At 37.2% G+C, this 22541-nt stretch overlaps 1 protein-coding gene across 1 annotated transcript in view; it reads right to left on the bottom strand.

The window, feature by feature from the left end:
* The window catches only part of si:ch211-1e14.1 (UPF0606 protein KIAA1549), a 52240-nt gene extending 31901 nt beyond the window's left edge, over positions 1-20339 (bottom strand). Inside the window, exons 1-4 of the mRNA XM_059334371.1 lie at positions 20164-20339; positions 18951-19229; positions 1148-3331; positions 887-975 (exon numbers count right to left, since the gene is read on the bottom strand). Coding sequence (XP_059190354.1) covers positions 887-975; positions 1148-3331; positions 18951-19080 — 2403 coding nt within the window. The 5' untranslated portion in view covers positions 19081-19229; positions 20164-20339. The remainder of the gene's footprint in view (positions 1-886; positions 976-1147; positions 3332-18950; positions 19230-20163) is intronic.
* Between the last annotated feature and the right edge of the window lie 2202 nt (positions 20340-22541).

Raw genomic sequence — 22541 nt, 5'->3', positions numbered from 1 at the left:
CCAGAGAGACTTAACATTCTTATAGGATCTCTTTTACATTGTTAATATTGCTGTTGCATGTCCTTCTTAACTGCCAAAAGGCTAACTTATCTTATCAATAGTCTGTGTATTATCTACAGTAGCAGGCAGTTGGCATGCCCCCAGTTTGGAGGAGCAGTCAGGAGTGTTGACACCAAAGCTAAGTTTGTCTGACATTGGTGAATGCAAACTAACCCTTGAATCCTTTAAATCAGGACTAAAAACACTATTTTTTACTGCAGCGTACTTAACTTTAACACTTATCTGCTCTCCTCTACTGCCCTTACTTTTTAACTACACAATGTTTGACTTGTGCTTTTTATTATTTTATCTATTTTCTTATCCTGTTGTATCTTATTTAAGATAAATTTATATTTTTATTTCTATTTCCCTGTTTTAATTGACTGTTTTTTACTGTTTTCAATTGTGTCTTGCTGTTTTTAATGTGTATGTAAAGCACTTTGAATTACCTTGTGTTGAATTGTGCTATACAAATAAACTTGCCTTGCCTTGCCTTTAAACACCAAGGTCTCACAATAACACAAATAAATGAACCAATCGAGGCAGTAGTAGTGAGGTAAAATCACTGTTTTTGTCAATTGAGTCTGGTGATTGAAATGGAACATAAATAACAGATTTGGTTCCCTTTGATAACTTACACAGGGCTGTCTGACAGCAAGGTAAAGCAGTGACTACATCATACATATATTGTAAACCTAAATTGATACAGATTTTTTCCGTGGGCCTGTTTTCAGGTGGCAACCATCATCTACTGTAGTTTATTAACTGACTATGGATAAGTACCTCATACATCCTCACTTTAATAAAATCTGAAATATCCCTTTAACCCCTGTTGAGATAAATGTACCTGCAATTCCACAGATTTGTTGAATTCAGCTTTCAGTATGTCTCTCACTTGAGATTTGGCATATCCAACAGTCGCCCCAGAAGGAAAACCTTTAGAAGAAAGCATAAGCATGGAATTATGGCCTATTGCATTACAGTTCTCATATATGTATATTTCAAGTTCAAAACACAGTTTACATTTACAGTTTGCATACATCCTACTAGTGGATAAGATAAAAAATGATATTAAATAATACAAAGCAATATTAAATGTGAAACGCACCAATTTTTACTAAATAAGCAGGCCTGTCAAGCTTGCAGAGGTACAGTCTTGATGTTGGTGCTGTAGTTGTGGTCTTTCCACTGCTGGTGGTGATGATGTTGACACCAGTTGAGACTTCAGTGGTGGCAGTAGTTCTAGTTGTGGCTTGATGAGAAGTAGTGATGGCAGTTGTAGTTCTGGGTGTACCAGAGATTGTATTAGCTTCACTGCTAGTTGGGATCAAGGTCATTGTGGCTGGGATGTCAACTCCATCTTCAGTGACCCCCTGATCACCCAACACGGCTGGAGGGACCACAGTGACATTAGATGTAGGTTCAGTTAAAACTAAAGTAAAATTGAGAGTTTGTTCCGTTGTAAAAGTCGAGTCTTGGGGAGTTAATTCTGGTGTACCAGCTGTGGTGTTGGCAGCAGGTTGAGTGGGAACAGGAGAGAAGGCTATTGTTGCAGTTAAGACAGGAGTGGTGTGTATGGTACTTGATGCGAATGGCTCTGTAACAAACCAATGCACATCTGTCAGAGAGGAGGAAGACGTTACATCATCTGGCAGCAAAGGCGTGGCACTGGGTAGCATAGTGTCTGGTAATACAGAGCTGTCCAGGCCAACAGTATGAGTATGTGTAGACCAGACAGTGGTGGACACTTGGTCACCCCAGACAGAAGAAGAGGGATCAAAAAAGTGTGTTGGGACTATGGAAGGATCCAGAAAAGGCTCAGAGGCATTGACCAACTGAGGACTCTCCTCCGTGGTTGCTTCTGGGGTTGGTTCGTCTTGAGGTTCAAATCCTGACAGATCACTGGAGGACTCCTCCTCAATCAATTTGGTATCATTGGTGAGGCTGCTTGTGGGTGTGATGTCTGTAGAACCGATGGATACAACGGTAACATTCCCTCTTTGCTCAGCTCCGGTGTCTGAACTGTTGTTCTCCTTGGTCAACTGAGTGGTGTAATACTCCAAGCTGTTCATGTCAGGTAAGAGAACATCTGTTGGTTGGATTGTGAAAGTGTCGGGCCAATCTATGTCTGATGGGTCGGGTATATCACTGTTAGCTGTGGGAGTAGGGTCCAGTGTGTAGTGAATTGTAGAAGACGAAGAAGAAGGATGAATTGATTTAATTGGAACAATAGTGCTGTATGCTGTTGTGAGGCTTAGAGAAGGTGAGACATGAAGAGGCTGCAAGGATGAAAGGGACACGCCTACTCTGGAAGGGAAGGATGTGTCATAGCTTTCTGTATAGTCCTCCATATCATATGAATCAGAGGGCACCTTGGTGACCAGAGAATAGTCCTCTCCTTCTGCATTTAAGAAGGACATGGTCTCCAAGTAGTCCCCAGACCCCCAGTCAAACTCCATGGTATTGGTGGGGTAGAAGTCCTCTGGAGACACATCAGTGGGTTCATATGAAGGTGATGGAAGGTGAGGGGCAATGAAAGGCACATTGTAGCCAGGGGCCAGAATCTCATCTGGGTTGGGTACCATGTTTATATCACGTGCTGGTTTGTTCTCCTCCAAGGGGGCACTGTTGGGGCTCAGCTGGTTCACATCTAGGACTTTACTATACGATTCATCTGCCATAGGGTCTGTAAAAGCCAGTTTAGGGGGTTCAAGAGGCTGACCAGGAAATGAAGCCAAGATTGCAGATGTTTGCTTTGATGCATCATCCTGCTGCTTGCTGAAAGTTGCTTTTTGCTCAGAATTAAGACCTAACTGAGGTGTTGCTGACCTTGCTGGGCTTAATGATGCTGTGGATGTATTTGACTGAGGCTGCATCAGGGATCTGGTAGGAGTTGGAGTGATAGAGGGAGATTGCTTGGCAGACTTCGTCCTGGCCACCTTCCAGTCCGTGGAGAGTTTAGCTGGTGGCTCAAATTGTGGACTAGACCCCAAAACAGGTTCAGACAGGCTTAAAGATGGAGTTGAAAGTGGATGTGGTTCTTCTGCATGTTGGTCACTCGCTGTTGAAGATTTGGTGTTTTCAGAAGCAACTGGTCTGTCCCACTGAACATGCGTGGTGCCGGCAGTCCTAACTTCATGGTTTGACTTGGATAGCAGGGCACCAAGTGAGTCTGGGCTCTCAAAGGCAGTATAATGTGAGGCTGGTAAGGCTGATGGTTTGATCCTTGTTGAACTTGGACCATGTCCAAGAAATCCCATAGGGTGGTGTGTGGATTCCGACAGAGACTCATCTGCAGAGAAAAGAATAGTGGTAAACACAGGGATGAGGGCTAGACTGTGATTAAAATGCTGATTCTATGAACTGTTATCTCTGACAATCTGATTTCTTTTAATCATCAATATGGGGACTATAACTTGATTGTAACTGAGGTGTGTTTAAATATATATTTTGCCACAATATCTGGATGTAAATTATGAAGAAAAGCAGATGTTTCCTAACATGTGATTACCTTTCTGTTATCTAATATCAGCCTTAAGATTCAATCAACTGTAATGTTATCACATTCAGCAAAAATAGTGTGGCCAAATTGTTCAACAGAAAGGCAGGATGAAACATGACTTTGCGTGGCAGACAGAGAGGCACCCTACTGTAAACTATGTGATCTAACTGGACATGAACAACAATGGCATCACATCAATGGGATAGCTTTAGTTTGAAAAACTGGGTTAAGCTCACTAGGCCTTGAATGACCAAATTGAACATTGATATTTGAGGTTTGAGGTTCAAGGACATTGCATAGGATTATCATTCATCATAAAATGAATCATTCACTGGTCACCTCCGGAGCAAAGGAAACCTGTGGAGGGTTAATGATGTTATATACAACCTTGGCCTATATTTAGATAAAATCAATACAACATTGACTGATGATGTATAAATAACAATTGATGCAAAATGGAATTTAAGATTTATGAAACAGTGAGGTTGGTTTACCAGAAAATTGTAGTTATTCAGCCAGCTAATTTTTTTACTAGAAATCACAGTATCTGCAATGTGTAAAAAGTCGACAACTGACATTTACCACTTCACTTTGTGCTTGCTGAAAATCACCAGGCCTCTAGCTACTAGTCTAGCAAATTGGACATTAGTTTAAGTGGCTACAAAACGCAGCCATTACTCCGAAGGAAAATGTCAATAAGGTGATCAAGGAAATATTCATTCAGCAGGCTAAACACTGCTATGATAAAAAAAAAAAAAGTCCATACAATGTAGAATCATAATATAAGCTGACAATCTGCTGACATGCATGCACTGACCATATGTTGCAAAACGAATGAGAGGTCGTTCTGGCTCAGTACTTTGATGACCTGAGCTTTTTAGCGATGCACTCCAGGGAGAACATCTCCAATCCTTTTTTATAGTACCTGACCTTGGAGTGATGGATGGTGCAGTTTTCAGCTCATCAGGAAGGAGCTCTACCTCTTACACACAACATTAAAATCCTTAAGGGTGCCATTAGAGATGCCAAAATGGAGAAATGGCAAATGTGGCTCATGCAATACTTTTCCGACTTAATTTGAGTGCCAAAGGCCTTTCTCTACATATTGCGTAACACAGTGTATCATGCATGATTTACATTTGAAAGTGCCTTGATTACACTACATGGGTCTAACATATTCCATGAAGGCTACATGAGCTGAAGGAAAAAGAACGGAATAGTTATTAAATCATTTATGGTAATAGACTGTTCCATGTAGCTTTAGAAGTTTGTCTCTATTATCTGCTTAAATGTGTTTCATACAATCAAAGTGTAAACACAGGATTTATGGTTCTCATTAAAGAAAACAATAAAGGAGATGTTATGTTATGGATCTTGGGTTACCTTAATCAAAATGAACCATAATGTGTGCATTGAGAATTTACAAGCTTAAACAGAAGACATCAAGGCATAAGCTCAATGTAGACCGCATATCTTGAATTTGTCCTTGAAAGTAGGTCTCGAACAAAGCTAGACTTTAAAGGCACCATTACTGCCATTGCCAGAAGCAAGCCACCAACAGCCTCTACATAGTGACTCAGCAGCTGGTGGAAATGTTGCTGCTCTTTGTAGTGAACAGAGACTCTGCAGATTCATGCACACTTGAAAATAGCCGCGGAATCAGCTGAGGGAGAAAACTATTTTTAACACTGGGGGCACAGAACAGATCATTTATAAAAAAACATCAACAAAAAAGAATATACTTCTGGAGCGTCATCTTCAATTTACTGCATGGCTTCATACAACCAGGCTGCCACTGGCTTGGCCCAGGAGAAAACTCCCAACTTAATTATGACTTACACTGGTACCTTAATTGAGTCAACATGCTATTATAACAGAGCCCACTGCAAAGGACTTGGAAATGGAAAGCCAAGACTTTCTTCTCTGAAGGCTCGTCTGTGCTGCACATTCTCTTAACTGCCTTGTCTGCTGTGCCAAGTGTTTGAACCCCCAGGGATGTATCACACAGCTGGGCTGATGCATACACACACGCACACACTTTAAGCTTATTTTCAGCACACCACATAACATTCTTAACTATTAATAGGAGAATCTCATTGCCTGTTCTACACAGGTTTCTTCATTGATGGCCTGATTTCTCAGGATCTTTGTGAGGAAATTAGGAATAATCACAAGAACAGAACATGTGAAGGAGAAACCATGTGTAAAGGCGCTACAGAAATATAAAATAGCAGTAAATAGCAAGAACATGCTGATGTTTGAGGTCATACTGTGGTACATGACCCCAAAATGTCACCTCATCTCAGCACACCCCAACACTGACAAACTAATTCATTTATAGTCACATTTAGGACATTTAGACATGCATGAATGGATGAAGAAACATCTAGCTAATTAAGACAAAGACTGTTATTGGCAGGTGATTGATGATAACACTGAGAATTCTGCTGATGATGACGATTGTGAGAATGATGATGGTGATAATGATGAAGGTAGTTAAGGACAAAGACAAGGAATGCAAAAATCAATGTTCTCTTTTACAATTTAGCCCATTGTTTATAATAATAATAATAATAATAATAATAAATAATAACAATAAATAATAAAAAATAATAATAATAACAATAAAATAAATAATAATAATAACAATAAAATAATAAATAATAATAAATATAAAAATAATAAAAAACAAAAAAATATAAAATAAAATCCTGAACTGTGCTAATCCAATGCTAAATTATGATTGCAGAAAGCCCTGGCTGGTAATTCTTAATAATTAAACAGGTATGGTCTCAATACTTGAAGGCTAATCTTCAGTAATGACAGTCAAAGCTCAGTGCGACAGACTGCAGCCAGGCAAAGAGCGAGTGAGCCCGGACTGAATTGGGGCTGACATTACAGGAAGCAGAAATTGACAAAAGCCTTCAAGACTGAGCAGCGCTGCCACCTGTTCCTCGAAACACGAGTGTGTCACACTTGGCTGGACTCTCATTGTCAGGCCTGTCCATGAGACTAAGTGATGAGACCCCTGCAGAGGGACACCTTTAAATATCAGGTCACAAGAGCATGAATTTCAAGTGCACACTTAAGTAACAGTGTCCCAGAACAGTTTTTTCTCTCTTTTTTTCCTAATCTCACTCTCCCAGTCAGTCACCTTTCCATCTTTCTGGAATACGTGAATTTTTTCACAATACATCCTCATGTCACTGCCAATAAAAACTCATTACAGAAACAGGGTCAGGTTGTTATTCCATTAGCAGTCATTAAAAGTGAGAAATAAACAAAATTTCTACTTTATAAAGACTCATATATACAGCTTAAAATTTAAATAAAATATTATCTTGCTCCCTCACAAAAAAGTACCCTGTCCCTGTAAAACACATGAATGAAAAAAAAAAAACATGGCTCAGTCTCATTACTCTGACGACACTGAAGAATTAATGCAGTGAGATTTTCATTTATTCATTACATGAAAAATCCCAGGCTAATGAGATTCCATTCCCATTCATCAGGCCTTGATGTGCCTTTAGCCTTCACTAGGTCTAATGAATAGCTGCCTTGTACATGCAATGAACTAAATTTGCATTTGGCTAAACTGACAGGTTAACGAATCCTACAAGTCTGTTTTTTTTCTCTGGGCGTTCTACTATATGTGGCTTATTAACAGGCAGTTATTTTATTGTTTTATTACCTTTATTAATTAACCAATAAGTCACAATAGACAGCATCAACTGGCAAGAAAGTGGAAGTATTAACTTCACCTGAAAAATAACCATTTGCATACAACATATCAATTACTCAACCCAAGATAGCTTAAATACTTGGCTACATCAATGCTAATAATCAATGTGAGTCCTGAAGAGTAGACCACCAGCGGAAATGTGACTTTTTTATGTGGAAGTGTTATAAATAGTAAGGCTTTTGGGTGTTTGGGACTGAGCATACAACTGGATAAATAAGACTTGGATTATACTGCACAAGTTGTCTGTTTGATATAGATGTTCTGTTTTTTTAAGGCAGCCACCATTTACTTCAATTTATCAAGAAAATGTCACAGTGGAGGCATGTGAGAAAGAAAACAAACTTTTCTTTAAGAATCAAGGCAACACAGGGTGAATACAAATGGACACTTTTAGGGTAAAGTAATGCTTTGGATGGGTATATTTTTTTATTTTGTTGTTCTCTACAAGGTGATGAACAGCATCTTTTTGCTGTAAATGTATTAATACATTTCCATTTTTAACAGCTGAATGACTGAAAACCCATTAATTCATATTTAAAATAATTCCTTAGTTGTGGCTTGGTTGTTCTGTTAGGCTTCTGTTTAGACATGTGGGTGCAGGTTTGGATCATGGCCACCAATAATGTAAAAAATTATTCTAAAGAGATGGATTATAACTGCTGTTGGCCAATCTGATGCTCCTTTAAATCGCCATAATGAAATCAAAAGAGATGGGACAGGGTGGAGAGATGGTAGGTAGACTATGCTGAAGGCAGACACAACTTCAGGCATCTGAAATAGCTCAAATCCATTTACCCAGGATGGATATTGGCAACATCTTATGAGATCATATATCGGATTATCACATGTCTCCACTAACCTATATGTGTCTGACTGTTTAGAATAGCTCTACAGAAGCTCACTGTGTCTAAAAAAACAGTTATTAGACATGCAAGATAGCATTCGAACCACATATTTTCTGTTAATGCAGTCTTCCTATCAGTGGCACCTTTTGGTTTTGCTTGTTTAATTATACTTTGTTTTTATTTTATTTAACCTTTACAGTATGCAAAAACCTTAATTTCTTAAAGGGCAGTCACAGTGGGGGATTTTGTTGTACAGCTTCCTCCAACAGCCCACTAAGTCAGAATGTTTAGATACATCTCATAATATAGAGATCTTTCTTTTAATGCAGTAACCCTGTAACCCTGATTCCAAAAAAAGTTGTGACATTGTGTAAATAAAAACAGAATGTATCTCAAATAAAAGTATATCAATTTGAGCCTAACAAATATTATTGTTGTACATTTTTCAATTTGTTATATGTCAAAAAGGATTAGCAAAGGTTGTGTTTCATTTATGTTTTAGACAGTGTCCCAACTTTTTTGGAGTTAGGGTTATATAAGTGTCAGTGTTTGGGTGTTTATCGGTAACGCTATATATTAAGGTCCTTAACCATTAATTAACAAGTAATAAGGCCATTGTAAGTCCTTACAAGATGCTTATTAACATTATTGTGTGTTTATTAGCTTATATAAGTGTTAATAATGGCATTTCAAACACCCATGACCCACCCATTATGTCTTTGCCATGCCTTTATTAATCTTATTTTGTTTGCTTATTGATATTAAAATATACTTTATTGCTCATCTATTCTAAGTTAACTATAAGTTAACTATGCTTTTTGCAACTACTGGATCTAAAGCGAGAACAATGCCTTATTACTTGTTAATTAATGGTTATTAAGGACCTTATCATAAAGCGCTACCTGTTTATCTATTATAATTTCATGTAAGATTTTATAATTAACTTGCCAGAACAGACCTATTTTTCATATTTTTTAATATAGTTTTAAAGCTATGAAAGATTTTTCTGTTTGAATATAAAATCTACAGAGTGTGATGAGAGCATAGATAACAACACAGAACAATTCTACCTGAATAAAGCCTGCAACAAAACACACACAGAAGTAAATCCTCCAAGTAAGATAAAATGTGATTCTGGCTTTGCTGTTCTCTCATGACGACTGATCCATCGGCTGAAAAAGAGTTAACCTGATAATGTCTGCAGAAAGCACTTTGCTGATGTCTGGAATTGAATCATAGAAAACACCCTCCCCTGGTCTCCTTTACTCAACCAGACCCTGCACTCATATGTAGAAAATGGCAATAGCCTCAACTAAAATAGTTGGGCATGTGAGAGCTGACAGACAGAAGAGTTTATGTTCACAGCAGCATCAATCCGAACATGAAAAGGAGGACAAATGTGTTTCTGTCTCCATCTGAAAGTGGCTAAATAAAGTAAATATGATTTGCCTGCTGAATGAATGAGCATGCAAGTTTTCTTTTAGTGGAAGGAGATTTTTTTCCAAGCTTAAGGCAAGCTAAGACTCTCAGTACAAACAAATTACACATGAAGAGAGAAACACAGAAAAAAGACACGAGGTCCAACTAAATTATTCACAATGGATTTTTGGGGCATTTTATAAGAACCTGCCTACCTTTAATTATCAGAATAAGGTTTATATAGCAGGCAAACAATAGGTATAAGCCAAGCAGCTGTGAAACACACACATGTGCTTGTGCACCGACCACACAGGATAACGCACACAGACACACATAAGTTCCTGTGTGTCGAGAAACCTGAGACACCAATTACAGACTCCTCTAACGATATCATTTCCTATGTTTGCCAGACTGCTTATTGCAAAAAAAAGTTATTTAATGGTTGTGTAATTTAAAAAAAAAAAGAAGCAAGAGAAGAAAAGGTCTTTTGGTATTAATGCTAGCTAACTACAACCCCACACATGGTTCTGTTTTCAGCTAAGCCCCTTGCGTGACTGGCTCTTTTCAGTTGGCAGGAGCAGCGTATGCTGAGTGCAGTCGAACAATCACGATATGGCCGTGTTGACATTTGGTTTATCGAGAAGCTTTTAAGATGGGAAAGATTCCATTGTTTTTATCAGTGTAGTTCAATTAGATCAAACTCCCTGCCAAAGCTCAAGCAGCCCCCCTGATTGAAAAAAATCTTCATAAGGGGTGAATTTATCATAAACTTTTGCTTCAACAGTTGCTTTCTGGTGCAGTTATTTGTCAAATTTAGCCTACATCAAACAGTAAAAGATTAAAGAGCAGATTTAATCAATAAAGGGAATGTTATGAATAGAATCTTGTTTGAATTATGTTATACGTCAATAAATGTAAAGTACAGGTTAAAGTTTTGTAGTTGGGAGGTTGTCAACTTCTACCGTAAATTAATTCGGTGGTCAGATTTGGCAAAAAAAATTGAGCATGAGAATGGAGACCTGATGAAGGTCATGCCTGCAATTCATCAAATATTCATGTGCCTCTTGTTTTGTTTTCCTGAGGGAATACTTTTTTTAAGATAAGAGAAAGTGGAGAGCAAAAAGAGAAGGAGCAGGATAAGGGGGAGGGGAGTACAACTGAGAAAGAGGAAGAGAGTGGGTGAAAGAGGGGATCTGAGTTAAAGGTACAGTTAGCTACATGGAAAGATGACTTTCCTAAACATTTTCAGTGAGTCTTCAGGGATTTGCAGCATGCCGGGCTACTGTATTATAGATTTAGGGATTTAAGTTCATAAAAAAAACACAACAGACACACAAACCCCCCAGTCTCCCCAGAATCCATTGCCATGATGCTATCACCAATTTCAAAGAGTAGATTTTGATGGTGCAATGCCAATCTGTCATTCTTTTAGAAAAGCCCTGTACTACTATGCATGCAGCATATACACACACACACAGTTTGGGTACACTCTTTCACTCTCAGCAGTCCTGATTTTCTTCGAAAGACAGGAAGGCAAAGTCTTGTAACCAGAGAGGCCCAGAGGACTGTGTCACTCAGCACCCTCCTCTACTTTGCCTCAATCCTCCCAGTCCAGGCCACTCTCAGGCTTTAGGTGCTGGGAGAACAAACATTGTCTGCTGGGTTAGGTTAAGCTCTCTTATATGTGAGAGCAGAAAAGGGAAATGTCTGTGAAGGGTTAAGCAAAATATTTAACTGTTAGGTTTCTAAGTAGTTGCTGTGACGTTGAAAGGTCCAAAACAAAATGATTCAGCCTGGAGTAACTCAAAAGTGGCCGGGCTGAACCGCACCATCTGCTCTGATAAATATATAAATAATCAGCTGCAGCTCATCGGAGCACAGATCGATTTGGTCTTTTGCACAATATGGCCTCAATGTTGCTCCCAAAACTGAAAGGCCCTTAGCGTAAGACACTGTAAGCACATTCAGGACAATCTCATCATAATAAATAGAGTTTACTGAAGATTTGTGTTGTGAACCAACAACTTTTGCCAAGAGAACTGTTTCGAGTCACATCCCAGTCTGAGATATATTAGAGTTCTCGGTTTTACAGCTGCAGACACCCTTTAAGGGCCTAAATAATGCTAAATGAGTTTGACATGGTTGCAAAACTTAGTTTTGATGTTTCCCCTAAAAACCTAATTCAATACATATCTTAGAAGACAAAGATAAAGAATATGGAACCAGATAAATATGATGCTAGTTGTATCCTTTAAATGTTATGCAATGGATCACATAATGTAAAGCAAATCAGTATAAAACAATAGATAACAAATACATTTTGACTAAGCATCCTAAAAAGCAATTATTATCATTATATCCACTTTTCTAATCATTATTCAGTGCAAAAAAAACATATCTGTCGTGTTTAAAGCAGTTACCAGGTTATTTTATCCTATTTATATTTTTATTTCTATTTCCCTGTTTTAATTGACTGTTTTTACTGTTTTCAATTGTGTCTTGCTGTTTTTAATGTGTATGTAAAGCACTTTGAATTACCTTGTGTTGAATTGTGCTATACTAATAAACTATAAACTATATAAATATAAATTATTAATAACTAGTCATGTAAAAAAAAAAACCTAAACAAATGGTGATTTGTTTCAGTGTGAATACGGTTGTATATTTGAATAAGGTTTGGACACTTGTAGGATGCTGGAACTGCAGTGGAAAATTGCCCTGGTTAAAATAGTAGACACAAAAAAGGGTACACAAAATCACTAACAGATGTACATTCACAGGCCCCCACTATGGTACCTTCACATCGAAACCTACCGCTATGATGCAGGTAATAGCGGGCAACTGGAAAAAATTACGTAAATGAGGCTACAGCCATCCTCAGAATAGTAAACTATATAATAACTCGGATATGTAAATATATGAGAAAAGATCATTATCAACACTGATTATCATGTGGAAGAATAACATTGAAAAAGCTGTTTTTAAAATTTGTCTTTTTTGTCTGTTTTCCATAAGAGCCACTAATTATTGGAACTCAGTACCAAATGAGATCAGAGACATCAGCACATTCGTTGGTTTTAAATCTAAAATAAAATCAATCATGCACCCACCAACTATAAACTCAAACATTAGTTCACTATTTTGTAATCTCTTGAGTGTTGTATTTTAACATTGTTTTGTGTTAATACTGTGACTTTACTCTTGCTGTTGTTCTGTGTTGTATTATGTTTCAAGAGTGTAAAAAACTTTGCTGTTGCTGTTTGAAAGGCTTGTTTGTTTGTGTTAGATTTATCTTATTAGTTCCTGCCCAGGGACTACAGATGAAATTTAGCTCGTAGATAAATAAATAAAATCGTAAATAAACGAACAAATTAAATGAAATAATATTATTGGGAGAGGCCAGTGAATATAAAGGCAGGGTCAGCCACCGGCTGCTTTCCAATAGATCTTTCTGGTCAAGTTGCAGGCCGAGGGAAAGCAAAAGTCCACTGTTTGACTTTTGATAGGTTCTACCCATTGATCTGCAACTGGCTCCCAGCTCTAATGAATAATGAATGGCCATATTGTCATCCCTCACAGATCACATTTCACATGGCAACGGGCTGCACTGGTAATTAGCCAGGACTTCGCTGGCCTGCAGCTTGCTGGTTTTGAAATTGCCAGGCAGCCACTGCAGTGCAGAGAGAGGGACCATTGGAGCAAAATTGCAAGGGCACTTTATGATATCGCATATAAAGTTTCTAATTATATCCTTTCTGTTTGTAAAGATCTTTCATTTTAGATCAAGGGTGTAGATGTGGAACTGTTTCTTTCACAGAAATTGAGCAGAGAACCAGAAAGACCAAAAGAATCAGGGAAGAAAGAAAGAGAGAGGGAAATTACTGTATGATGTCGGTCTGGAGGAACAATTATACGTAGGTCGCCATGCTCTATTTGACCTAGAAACTATAAAGTGTGCTTTTCTGAGTCTGCAAGAGGAAAGCTGTATAACTGGTGATTTCACTGTTGAAGACCATGGAAAAACCCTTCTCATCCTGTGAATGAATTAAGTGAACCGTATAGAGATGGGTGAAGATGATGAGAACCCCCTCACTGCAAAAAAAGCCAACTTGTATTTTTCGGCCTAAAACAGTGATTTAAGTTGGTAAAACTTGGAAATATAAATTATTGATATTTAGGGCAATAATGTAAGTTAGCAGAACAAAACAAGCCAGTTGTCTGCTCAAAAACAAGTTTGTGAGTTGTTGTTACTTATATCTTTAAGTTGGGGTTCACAACAAGGGACAATAGTTCTGCTAACTCTTACATCTTTGTTGTGAAATGCGAGAAAGTGGTGAAATTCGGTCATTAGCGAAAGCTAACGACTAACTGATGCTAGCGGCTAACTGATGCTAGCGGCTTACTGATGCTAGCGGCTCACTGATGCTAGCGGCTCGCTGATGCTAGCGGCGCTGCTTGTAACAGCTACAAGAGTAGCCATTAACGTATCAATGCCAACTCAAAATTGTGGTCGCAACATTAGCTGACATTTCATAGCGACGTTAGAATGGGGCCAATTCAGCACATTGTAGAAGTTAGCAGAAGTAAGGATTAAAAACAATTATAACTTACAGTTGAGTTGACAGAAATCAGAATTCAGAGTTGAGCAAACTCAAAACTTAAACTTCAAATATTTAGTTCAATTGTCCAACTTAAAATTATCGAAGTTTGTTGCCTTGAAGTTTTTGAGTTCACCCAACTTTTCTTTTTTTGCAGTGCTGTCATACAACAACTAACTAATAATAACTGTTCCATTTTGGGCCCAGGGTTTACCATAATGGTAAAACTTTTATGAGTATTACTAATTATTTTTTTTTTTAGCTATGATAAGTAACAGAGTTTCAACCCTGATTCCAAAAAGTTGAAGTCTTGTGTAACAGTCTGGGGCAATCAAGTTCCAAGGTGAAACAGTGTTTAGTCTTAGCTGAACTAACTCGGCTCTGTATAAATAATACTGATTCAATAGTCAAAACAACAGGCCCCACTTCTTGCCAGCACTTCACTTCACATTGTGAGATAGTGAATAAATATTTTCCAGCCATACATAAAGCCATATTAGATTTTTTGGCAAGAAGAACCAAAAACAAATTCAATTTGTGTCTTAATCTAAATAATTGGTTGCTGAAAGTAAAAGCCAAGATCCTTACGGGATATATCAAAAGGACTGTGCTTTAAAAGGAACAGGCCCAATTAAAACCAGAGCAGTAATGGTTCTACCCCTGATGACCCCTGAATCTGATACTGGAGCTGTTGTCATGATGAGCTAATAACTACAAATGTCAATTTCCGCTCAACCTCTTCTTTAGCGGTCAACTGATATGGGTTTTTCAATGGCCGATAGCAATATTTAGAGAGCAGTCAGGGCCAATGGCCGATATAAAATGCTGATATTATGTTGTTTCTGTTTTGTTCTTCTACATATGATAAGCTTTGTAAAAAATAAAAAATAAATAAATAATGAAAAAGAAATAGAGTTTGAGTGCCCTTAGCAACAGCATTTATCAGCGGATAGCAGCATCTCCTTGTTTCTGAGAGAGAAAGAAAATTTGCACATTTAGAAATATAGAAAATAAACAATGTTAGGGTATTGGCCTTCCCTGCTGTTGGCTAACTTTGTTTCACAACAGCCACACTAATAAGGCTACTTGCATATGTGTCTGCAGACATTTTTTTGTTAATCAGCTAATTGATTAATCTGTTTATCACCTTCTTACACTTCTTAGACAAAGGAAGTCACACTGTAATAAATTATTCTGTAGTCTTTTCATTTTACTTAATATATTTGATAAAATGTATTAAATATAAATGCGTCTTTGATTTTGAGGCAGTTGTTTAAGTAACTTTAATATAAAAAATGTTTGAGATACAATCTACTTATTTTGATCACATTAAATATAATCTTTATATGTATGTAATTCTAAATCAACAGAATTTTGAATGAATCCAACACAATAGAATTAGTCCGTTTTTAATTGACAGGCACTTCCTGTTAAATTGTTATTAACTCAACTTGCAACATAGTTAGATTTAATTAATAATATTGCGTGCAATCTGTTGCCTCAATTTTATTGAGTAGCTATTGTTTATCTTTTTTTACAGTGCACAGAGCTGATAATAGTGCTTTCATTTAGTGACGTAAACCTAGCCTAGGCAAACATTTTGTCTATGTTAGTCTAATCTGTATAATCTATTAAAAACCTGTTAAGGTCGATGAGAAAAAAGGCTGAAATTTGTATAATTAGCTTATAGAAAGAATTGGTTTAGTATTAAAGCGGAATCTTCAGCTATGCAGAAGTTTACATGCCAACATACCATAAAAGAATGATGCTGCTTTTATAATGTTGTCCCTGATGGCAGTGTAACTAGGTCTTCTGTTTGTACTGTATTACAGATCTAAATGTATTGTACCAAGTAATATGATTGTTGCACGTGTTGCAGTGTAGTGAACATGTAAGTCTAACTAAGTCTAATGAATTCCCCTAACATGTAAGTGTAACCCCTTCTATACAAAGCACTCTTATTGTAAAATGTTGAATTTTTTTAACAATTACTATTCCTAAATGAAAAGAAAATACATGAGACCCATCCCTTGATGTACCCATTATGCAGCAATAATTTGGATTGCTTAAAACAAAACAGGCTAATTCAGAACAGCATGCTGTTGTCTGAAATCTTTCCAAGCCATTGCTGATAAATGTATTATCCTGTGGTTTACAGTCTGCCGAGGGAAAACTACCCATGAGATGCTTCTCAAAGTGTTGCATTTAGCATAGTGTGATCATCAAAACCATCAGGAAATATCAATAAAGCCAGTCTCTCTGCCTTGGCAGGAGATATGTTCCCGTCAGAGATGAATCAACCCTGATAAATCCCTTGTGCAAACGAGGTATTACTAAGGAAACACAAATCATGAAGCGCATTAAAACGCCAGAACTTTTAAATTTTTTCCATTCTATTCAACAGATTGAGCCACTAAGTGAATGAGTAAATCCCCAGTGAAGAATTAGTCGCCAACCTCATGAGCCAGTTCTCCTTCATGAAAGATTGAAAAGAGAAACCTGTCCTCTGCAAGTCATCGATAAAAAAATGTGAATGTGCCCTGAACAAAAACAGCCATAAGAACTTTTGTGGTTTCTAAAGAGTTGCTGGCATTAAGAACTAGCAAAATGGTGGTTACAGGAATAAGTCAAAATGTCCTACATGTGCAATCTTTTTTGTTTAACCCTTTATCAGGCAAAGAACTATATTTGGTAACTTCAGGTAATATTTCGAGAAAAAAAGTTGCAAATATACTAGATTAAAGTGACAAATCTACAAGAAAAAAACGTCACAGATTTAAGAGATTTAAAGTGTCAAATCTGTGCGAAAAAAGTCGCAGATTTAAGAGAAAAAAGTGGGAAAAAAGCAACTTTTTTCTCCCAGATTCACCACTTTAACCCTTAATAGGGCACTCATTGAAATACTTGCAAATTCCAAATTTCAACCCTAGAGAATATTGGAGGATATTACATACTGCTAGAATGTGTAAAAAAAACCCATATGAAAATAATATTTTGAGAAAAAATTTTACGAGATTAAAGTGGCAAATCTACGAGAAAAAAATGCGCAGATTTATGAGATGAATAAGTGTTGAATCTGGGGGGAAAAATCTGCTTTTTTCCCCACTTTTTTCTCGTAAATCCGCGACTTTTTTCGCACAGATTTGCCACTTTAAATCTCTTAAATCTGCGACTTTTTTTCTTTTAGATTTACCACTTTAATCTAGCAAATTTTTTTCTCGAAATATTACCTGAAGTTACCAAATATAGTTCTTTGCCTGATAAAGGGTTAAATGTTTACAGAATGGCTCAACTGTATTTAGCCTACACAAGGTCACTAGTCTGACAAAGTCTGAAATATGACTGGTGGGTGTTATGAGGACTTTACAAATGCATCTGTGGCAAACTGAAAACTGTTGGTAACCCACATTTTTGGTCATCAAATTAAAAAAAAGGTGTTCTTCATAAGAGTTTAAGATTTTACTCACTCCTGATTTCCCACAAAGGGCTTTTACCCTGATATTTACGACCTAATCCTATTACAACAAAATATCAAGAGCATTTGGCTGCCCTTAAAACATGCTCTTTTCACTGGGCAATTTGCAGGGGGAGGGGTGTTGGTGGGATCATGTCACTATCTATAAAAGTAAGCCTGGGGAAAACACCCATCAAGAGGATGGATTTGGACCCTTTCTCTTTCCCTACTTAGTGGAAACTGGTTTAACTCCGACAAAAGTGGTTTAACTCTACAATCTGTGTACTTCTTATGAAAAAACAGAATCAAACACATGAGTATCTTCATTAGGAATATCCAGCTACCCAAAGTCACCAGGCAAACCTGACTTTGTCCACAATAAAAAATCAAGACTAATAATAATTTTAATTCCATGCTGAAGTGAACAAACGGACACAGACTTTGTTGTTTCAAACACTGAAGTCAAACAAACAGCAGTTGCACTATAAGGGCTATATGTCATCTATGATGTCACTTCTTCGTATTAAGGAGATGACAAGCTTTAAGTAGAAGAGTTGTCAGCAGTGGCCTGAGGAGGTTAAGACAGCGATCTTACAACTGTAAGGTCGCTGGTTAAGTTGGCCTTGAGCAACTCACATAATAAACCCAAGTGCTCCAGTGCAGCTGCTCAGTGGCCCACAAACAAGACTGCGGTTGTACTGAGCATCGCCTTGATGTGACCGTGTGTCACTGCGTTGCTGAAAATACACATTTATACTTAGCAAAACAACCTTAACAATAAAGATTAAAGAAAAAATAAGGAGGTAATTTGCTGGTACCCTCCACCGGACAAGCAGTACAGAGAATGAATAGATTCTGATTTCTCTCTAACCTAATTCTCATGACAAGAGAAACCAGAAACTAATCCATCAAGACAAAGATCTTGATTAAGCCTTGGTTAGATCCTGAATGCCATTAACACATTCAATGACCAACACTAAGTGGTTATAAGTTTCAATCTAGTGCAATTTATGTAGCTATTCGGTGAGATTAAGTGATATGCGACATAAAAATACTGCGCTGTGTTACAATATGTGGACCTTACTCTTACACATACATTCATTATTTTTAACATTTGTTGATTTAGCACCTCTAAAATAAGAAACATGGGTATTTTTGTCCTTCAAAATAATCTTTATAGTTATTTTTGGTTTGCAGTTATCACCTTACAAATGCAAGGTGGTGTCTATTACTTATCAGTGCTCTTCTTCAAAGCTAAATGAATGTTGTAGAGAATGCTGCGCCAGTTATGTAACACAAGGTAAAAATGAGCAGATCATGTTGTGCGAGTGAGTGAAAAGTGTTATCTTACCTGCAACAGGTGAGTCAGCTGTGATCACTGTTACCAACACCGTCATCCCCAGAAACACTGCAGGCTGGCCACAGGCATGCATAAGAGCCTTGAGCATCAACACCAAACCTACAGACACTAAAGCTGCCATGGTACGGCGGGGGTACGCTCAAGGCATTTCATCCAGTTAAGAAGAAAAGATTCATTCCAAAGAGACAATTTGGGTTATTTCCGGGCCGCCTGCTTTGGTCTCCTTTAGTTTAAAGCCCCTCCTTTCATAACATGTAGAATGAAGTATGGCTGAAAACAAAAGAGCAACAGTGTCAAAACAAAGGAAGCACATTTCCTCTTATGAGCATCACTTCATCAATCAGCTATTAGAAACAAACACTGCTAAAATAAAGCTTTAGCTACAATATTAATATATATAACTTTTTTTTTAACATGTTTTATAAGTCATTTAAAATCTTTACTTGATATGATTACATTCTCACACAATAATGGCCAATGATACCTATAAAAATGAGCCATTTCAGGTCATTGCCTACTTAATGTGGCCTATAGGCCTACTGGACCTTTCATTAACAATAAAGTAGGCCTATACGTTTAATTTGGGTTCTAAAATTATACTTTTTATGGATTTAAAAAAAAAAGTGCAGTCACTTTCGTTGCTCTCAGAAAATATGCATTTCTCCATATAGATAATTAATGAAAATATGTTAAAATAAACAACAAAATCTGGAGTGTGTTTTTATACTGTCACTGAAACCTCGACACATTTCATGCACATGGCCAACCAGGTTATTGTTAGCTAATGACGTTATTAAAATAAACACAAATAAAGAAAACAACAGCCCATTAGTTAAACTATCCACCCTAACTAATTCGTCACTGATAACCGCTTGACGTGGTGAATAAGGGAAAAGAGGACCGCACATAGCCCCAGCACAGACTTCATCCCCGGGCTGAACGGTCTCATCATGACACAGTACAGTCTCTTGTCCTACATCCCGTCCCGTTACTTGCAAGTTTAACGGTCATGTGGCTCTTCGGTCGACTAGACAAAGCAGGTTACAGCCCTCATTTGAGTGCAAAAATGCTAAAAACGGGTTAGCTAACATACTTTGGCCATATTTCCCAAAGCTAGCTTTGAGTGCACAGATAACACATTTTTTTTCCTCCTTTCCCCCAGCCATTCCTGTCAGCCTGCTCATAGCTGCGCATTCAGACTTACCCCAAAAAAGGGAGCTCCAACTCTGTCAATTCCTTTGTCTGGGTTACGACAAATATCCCTGGACGAAATAAAATGTTGTCTGCGGCTCCGTCATTAACCTTCATGTAACCACCTGCCTGCGTTTCAAGTTATTTCAGCGTAGACGTCCTGTGCACGAGCTGGTTTTCATCTGACACTCTTTTGGTAACAGTTACCTTTCTCGTCCTGAGGATTGGGTTAGTCCCGCCCCCTGGCTGATCTGATTAGTTTCCAATTTATCAAAAGCAGCTCTCATTGGCTGCAGCTCGTTTCCGTCAAAGTGGGTTTAAAATTAGGTTGGTCCTCTTCGACTGGCGTCTGCGGCTTCCACGGCAACGTTTCCTCTTGCGATGATGCACTTAGCAAGGTAAAGCCATGGATGAACATATCAATGCCAGTCTTTTTATTGGCTGAATGGAGTTTACCTAGCCATGCATACTAACAGTTATTAAACTGACACCGTCTATTTTCCTGCAAGGATTCATTTTTTGGTGCAGCCTACTGTTGCACAACTGCGCCTGTTAATTTACAATTCCATCAACGTGGACAAGCCTATTGAAGCGCAGTATTTAAGATGAGACACAAGGATGAACACTTTTTATTGTAATGCATGATTTCAGTAAGGAAATAAATGCACCAACTTGCAAACGGCTTGCAAGGCTTCTTCACATTATTTATATACAGTCTATGCTTCAAATATGTAGCCTTGGTGCATTCTAAAAACATCGTGATTAGCAAGGTTTTGTGGTTGAGAATAAATGGAGATGATCAGCATAACCTAATCACGTCAGTGCTAGTTTACTGATGTCAACATTTTGGTGCACACCGCCACCTAGTGGTGAAATCATATGACTAACATTGCTGATGTTAGATAAGTTTGGCTTTCATTCATATTCTGCTGCTTTATACTTTTTCTTCACTACATCTTAGATGCACCCTCACTTAAAGTGGCCATAAGTACAACTACATGCATTTGAGCATGAAATCTTAAAAGTGCTGTGTAAAAATGCACAAAATTACTTCTTGCAATTAATGTTGGTCTGCTGTTCTTGCACTGAAAAAAAAAAGAAATCACAGTAAGTGGTTATTTTTGATTTGCTTCAAACCTCTTGTATTCCTATTTATAATGTTAAACATGCATTTGAGCATGAAATATGTTAAGTTACTGCACTGTAAACATATTTAAAATTGCAGTTTCATCATATCTGGTTAAGTGCACTGTCCTATATGTGGCCCTGTGGTAGTGTTGATGAAAAATTGTGGACCCCTCCAGCATTTAAGTTGCCCATCCCTGCCTTAAGTGATATACATAGTAATGGACCAATTGTTCCAACTTAAAAATATACATTATAAATTAACATTATTCTGAAATGGGCTATTCTGCAGTTACTTTTAGTATTTCAAATGCATTTTGCAATATTTGCATACTTTTACTCAAGTAATTTTTACTTTTAGATTTTACAAAGTAACACACATTGTATTTTTATTGTATGTGCCATATTATTATGGAAAATTAAATCATAAAATGTTTATGTTGCTTTTCAAAACATGACTTAATAAGTATATCTGAAAAAAACTGCCAGAGAGATCCAGTTTGTGGTGGAATGAAACTCAGTACAATAATTGAACCACAGTATTTAGGCGTCATTTTGAAGTACTTCTGCTTCACATGGTATTATCACTGAATGCAGGTTTATTCCCTGTATTCCAGACGCAAATATTGCATTATACAGAGCTTTTTCAAAAAACTTCTCACAACTCACTTCTTCAGAAATGCTGAAATACATTCATTTTGCAGCAATAGCTACAGTTACTAGTTACTTTACAGATTCAGATTTTACATACAGAACACTCAGTATAGTGAGCTTATGCACAGTATTATAATGACTATTATTAAATTAAAGTAAAATATAATGCCACTTACACAGTAATGCATTTACAATCTTATATTATTTATAATCACTCACTATGGCCATGTGTCTGTATCATGAGTGGTTTTGATAATTTATAAACATGTTGCATGTAATTTAGCACTTTTATGTAGTATTTTTATATAGTATCATGTCTATTATTTTTTACTTATGGGAATAAAATCTTTTTTTTAAATAACTGGATTCAATGTCTTGCTTAGGTCAGTGATGGAATGTAACTAAGAAAATTTTACGCAAATGATGATAGAATATTATGTATCCAGTAATATGTGAATATGTCATTTATCACTAATTATGATTTTAAAAAATCCTGGATAATATTCTGGATTGATCCATTCTGTATACTGTCTGTACTTTAACCCTTTATCAGGCAAATAACTATATTTGGTAACTTCAGGTAATATTTCGAGAACAAAGTTGCAAATTTAC

This window comes from Centropristis striata, chromosome 6 (genome assembly GCF_030273125.1).
Source record: "Centropristis striata isolate RG_2023a ecotype Rhode Island chromosome 6, C.striata_1.0, whole genome shotgun sequence".
Classification (NCBI taxonomy): domain Eukaryota; kingdom Metazoa; phylum Chordata; class Actinopteri; order Perciformes; family Serranidae; genus Centropristis; species Centropristis striata.
The sequence above is the reverse complement of the archived record's forward strand: the minus strand, read 5'-3'. Positions and strand labels throughout refer to the sequence as shown.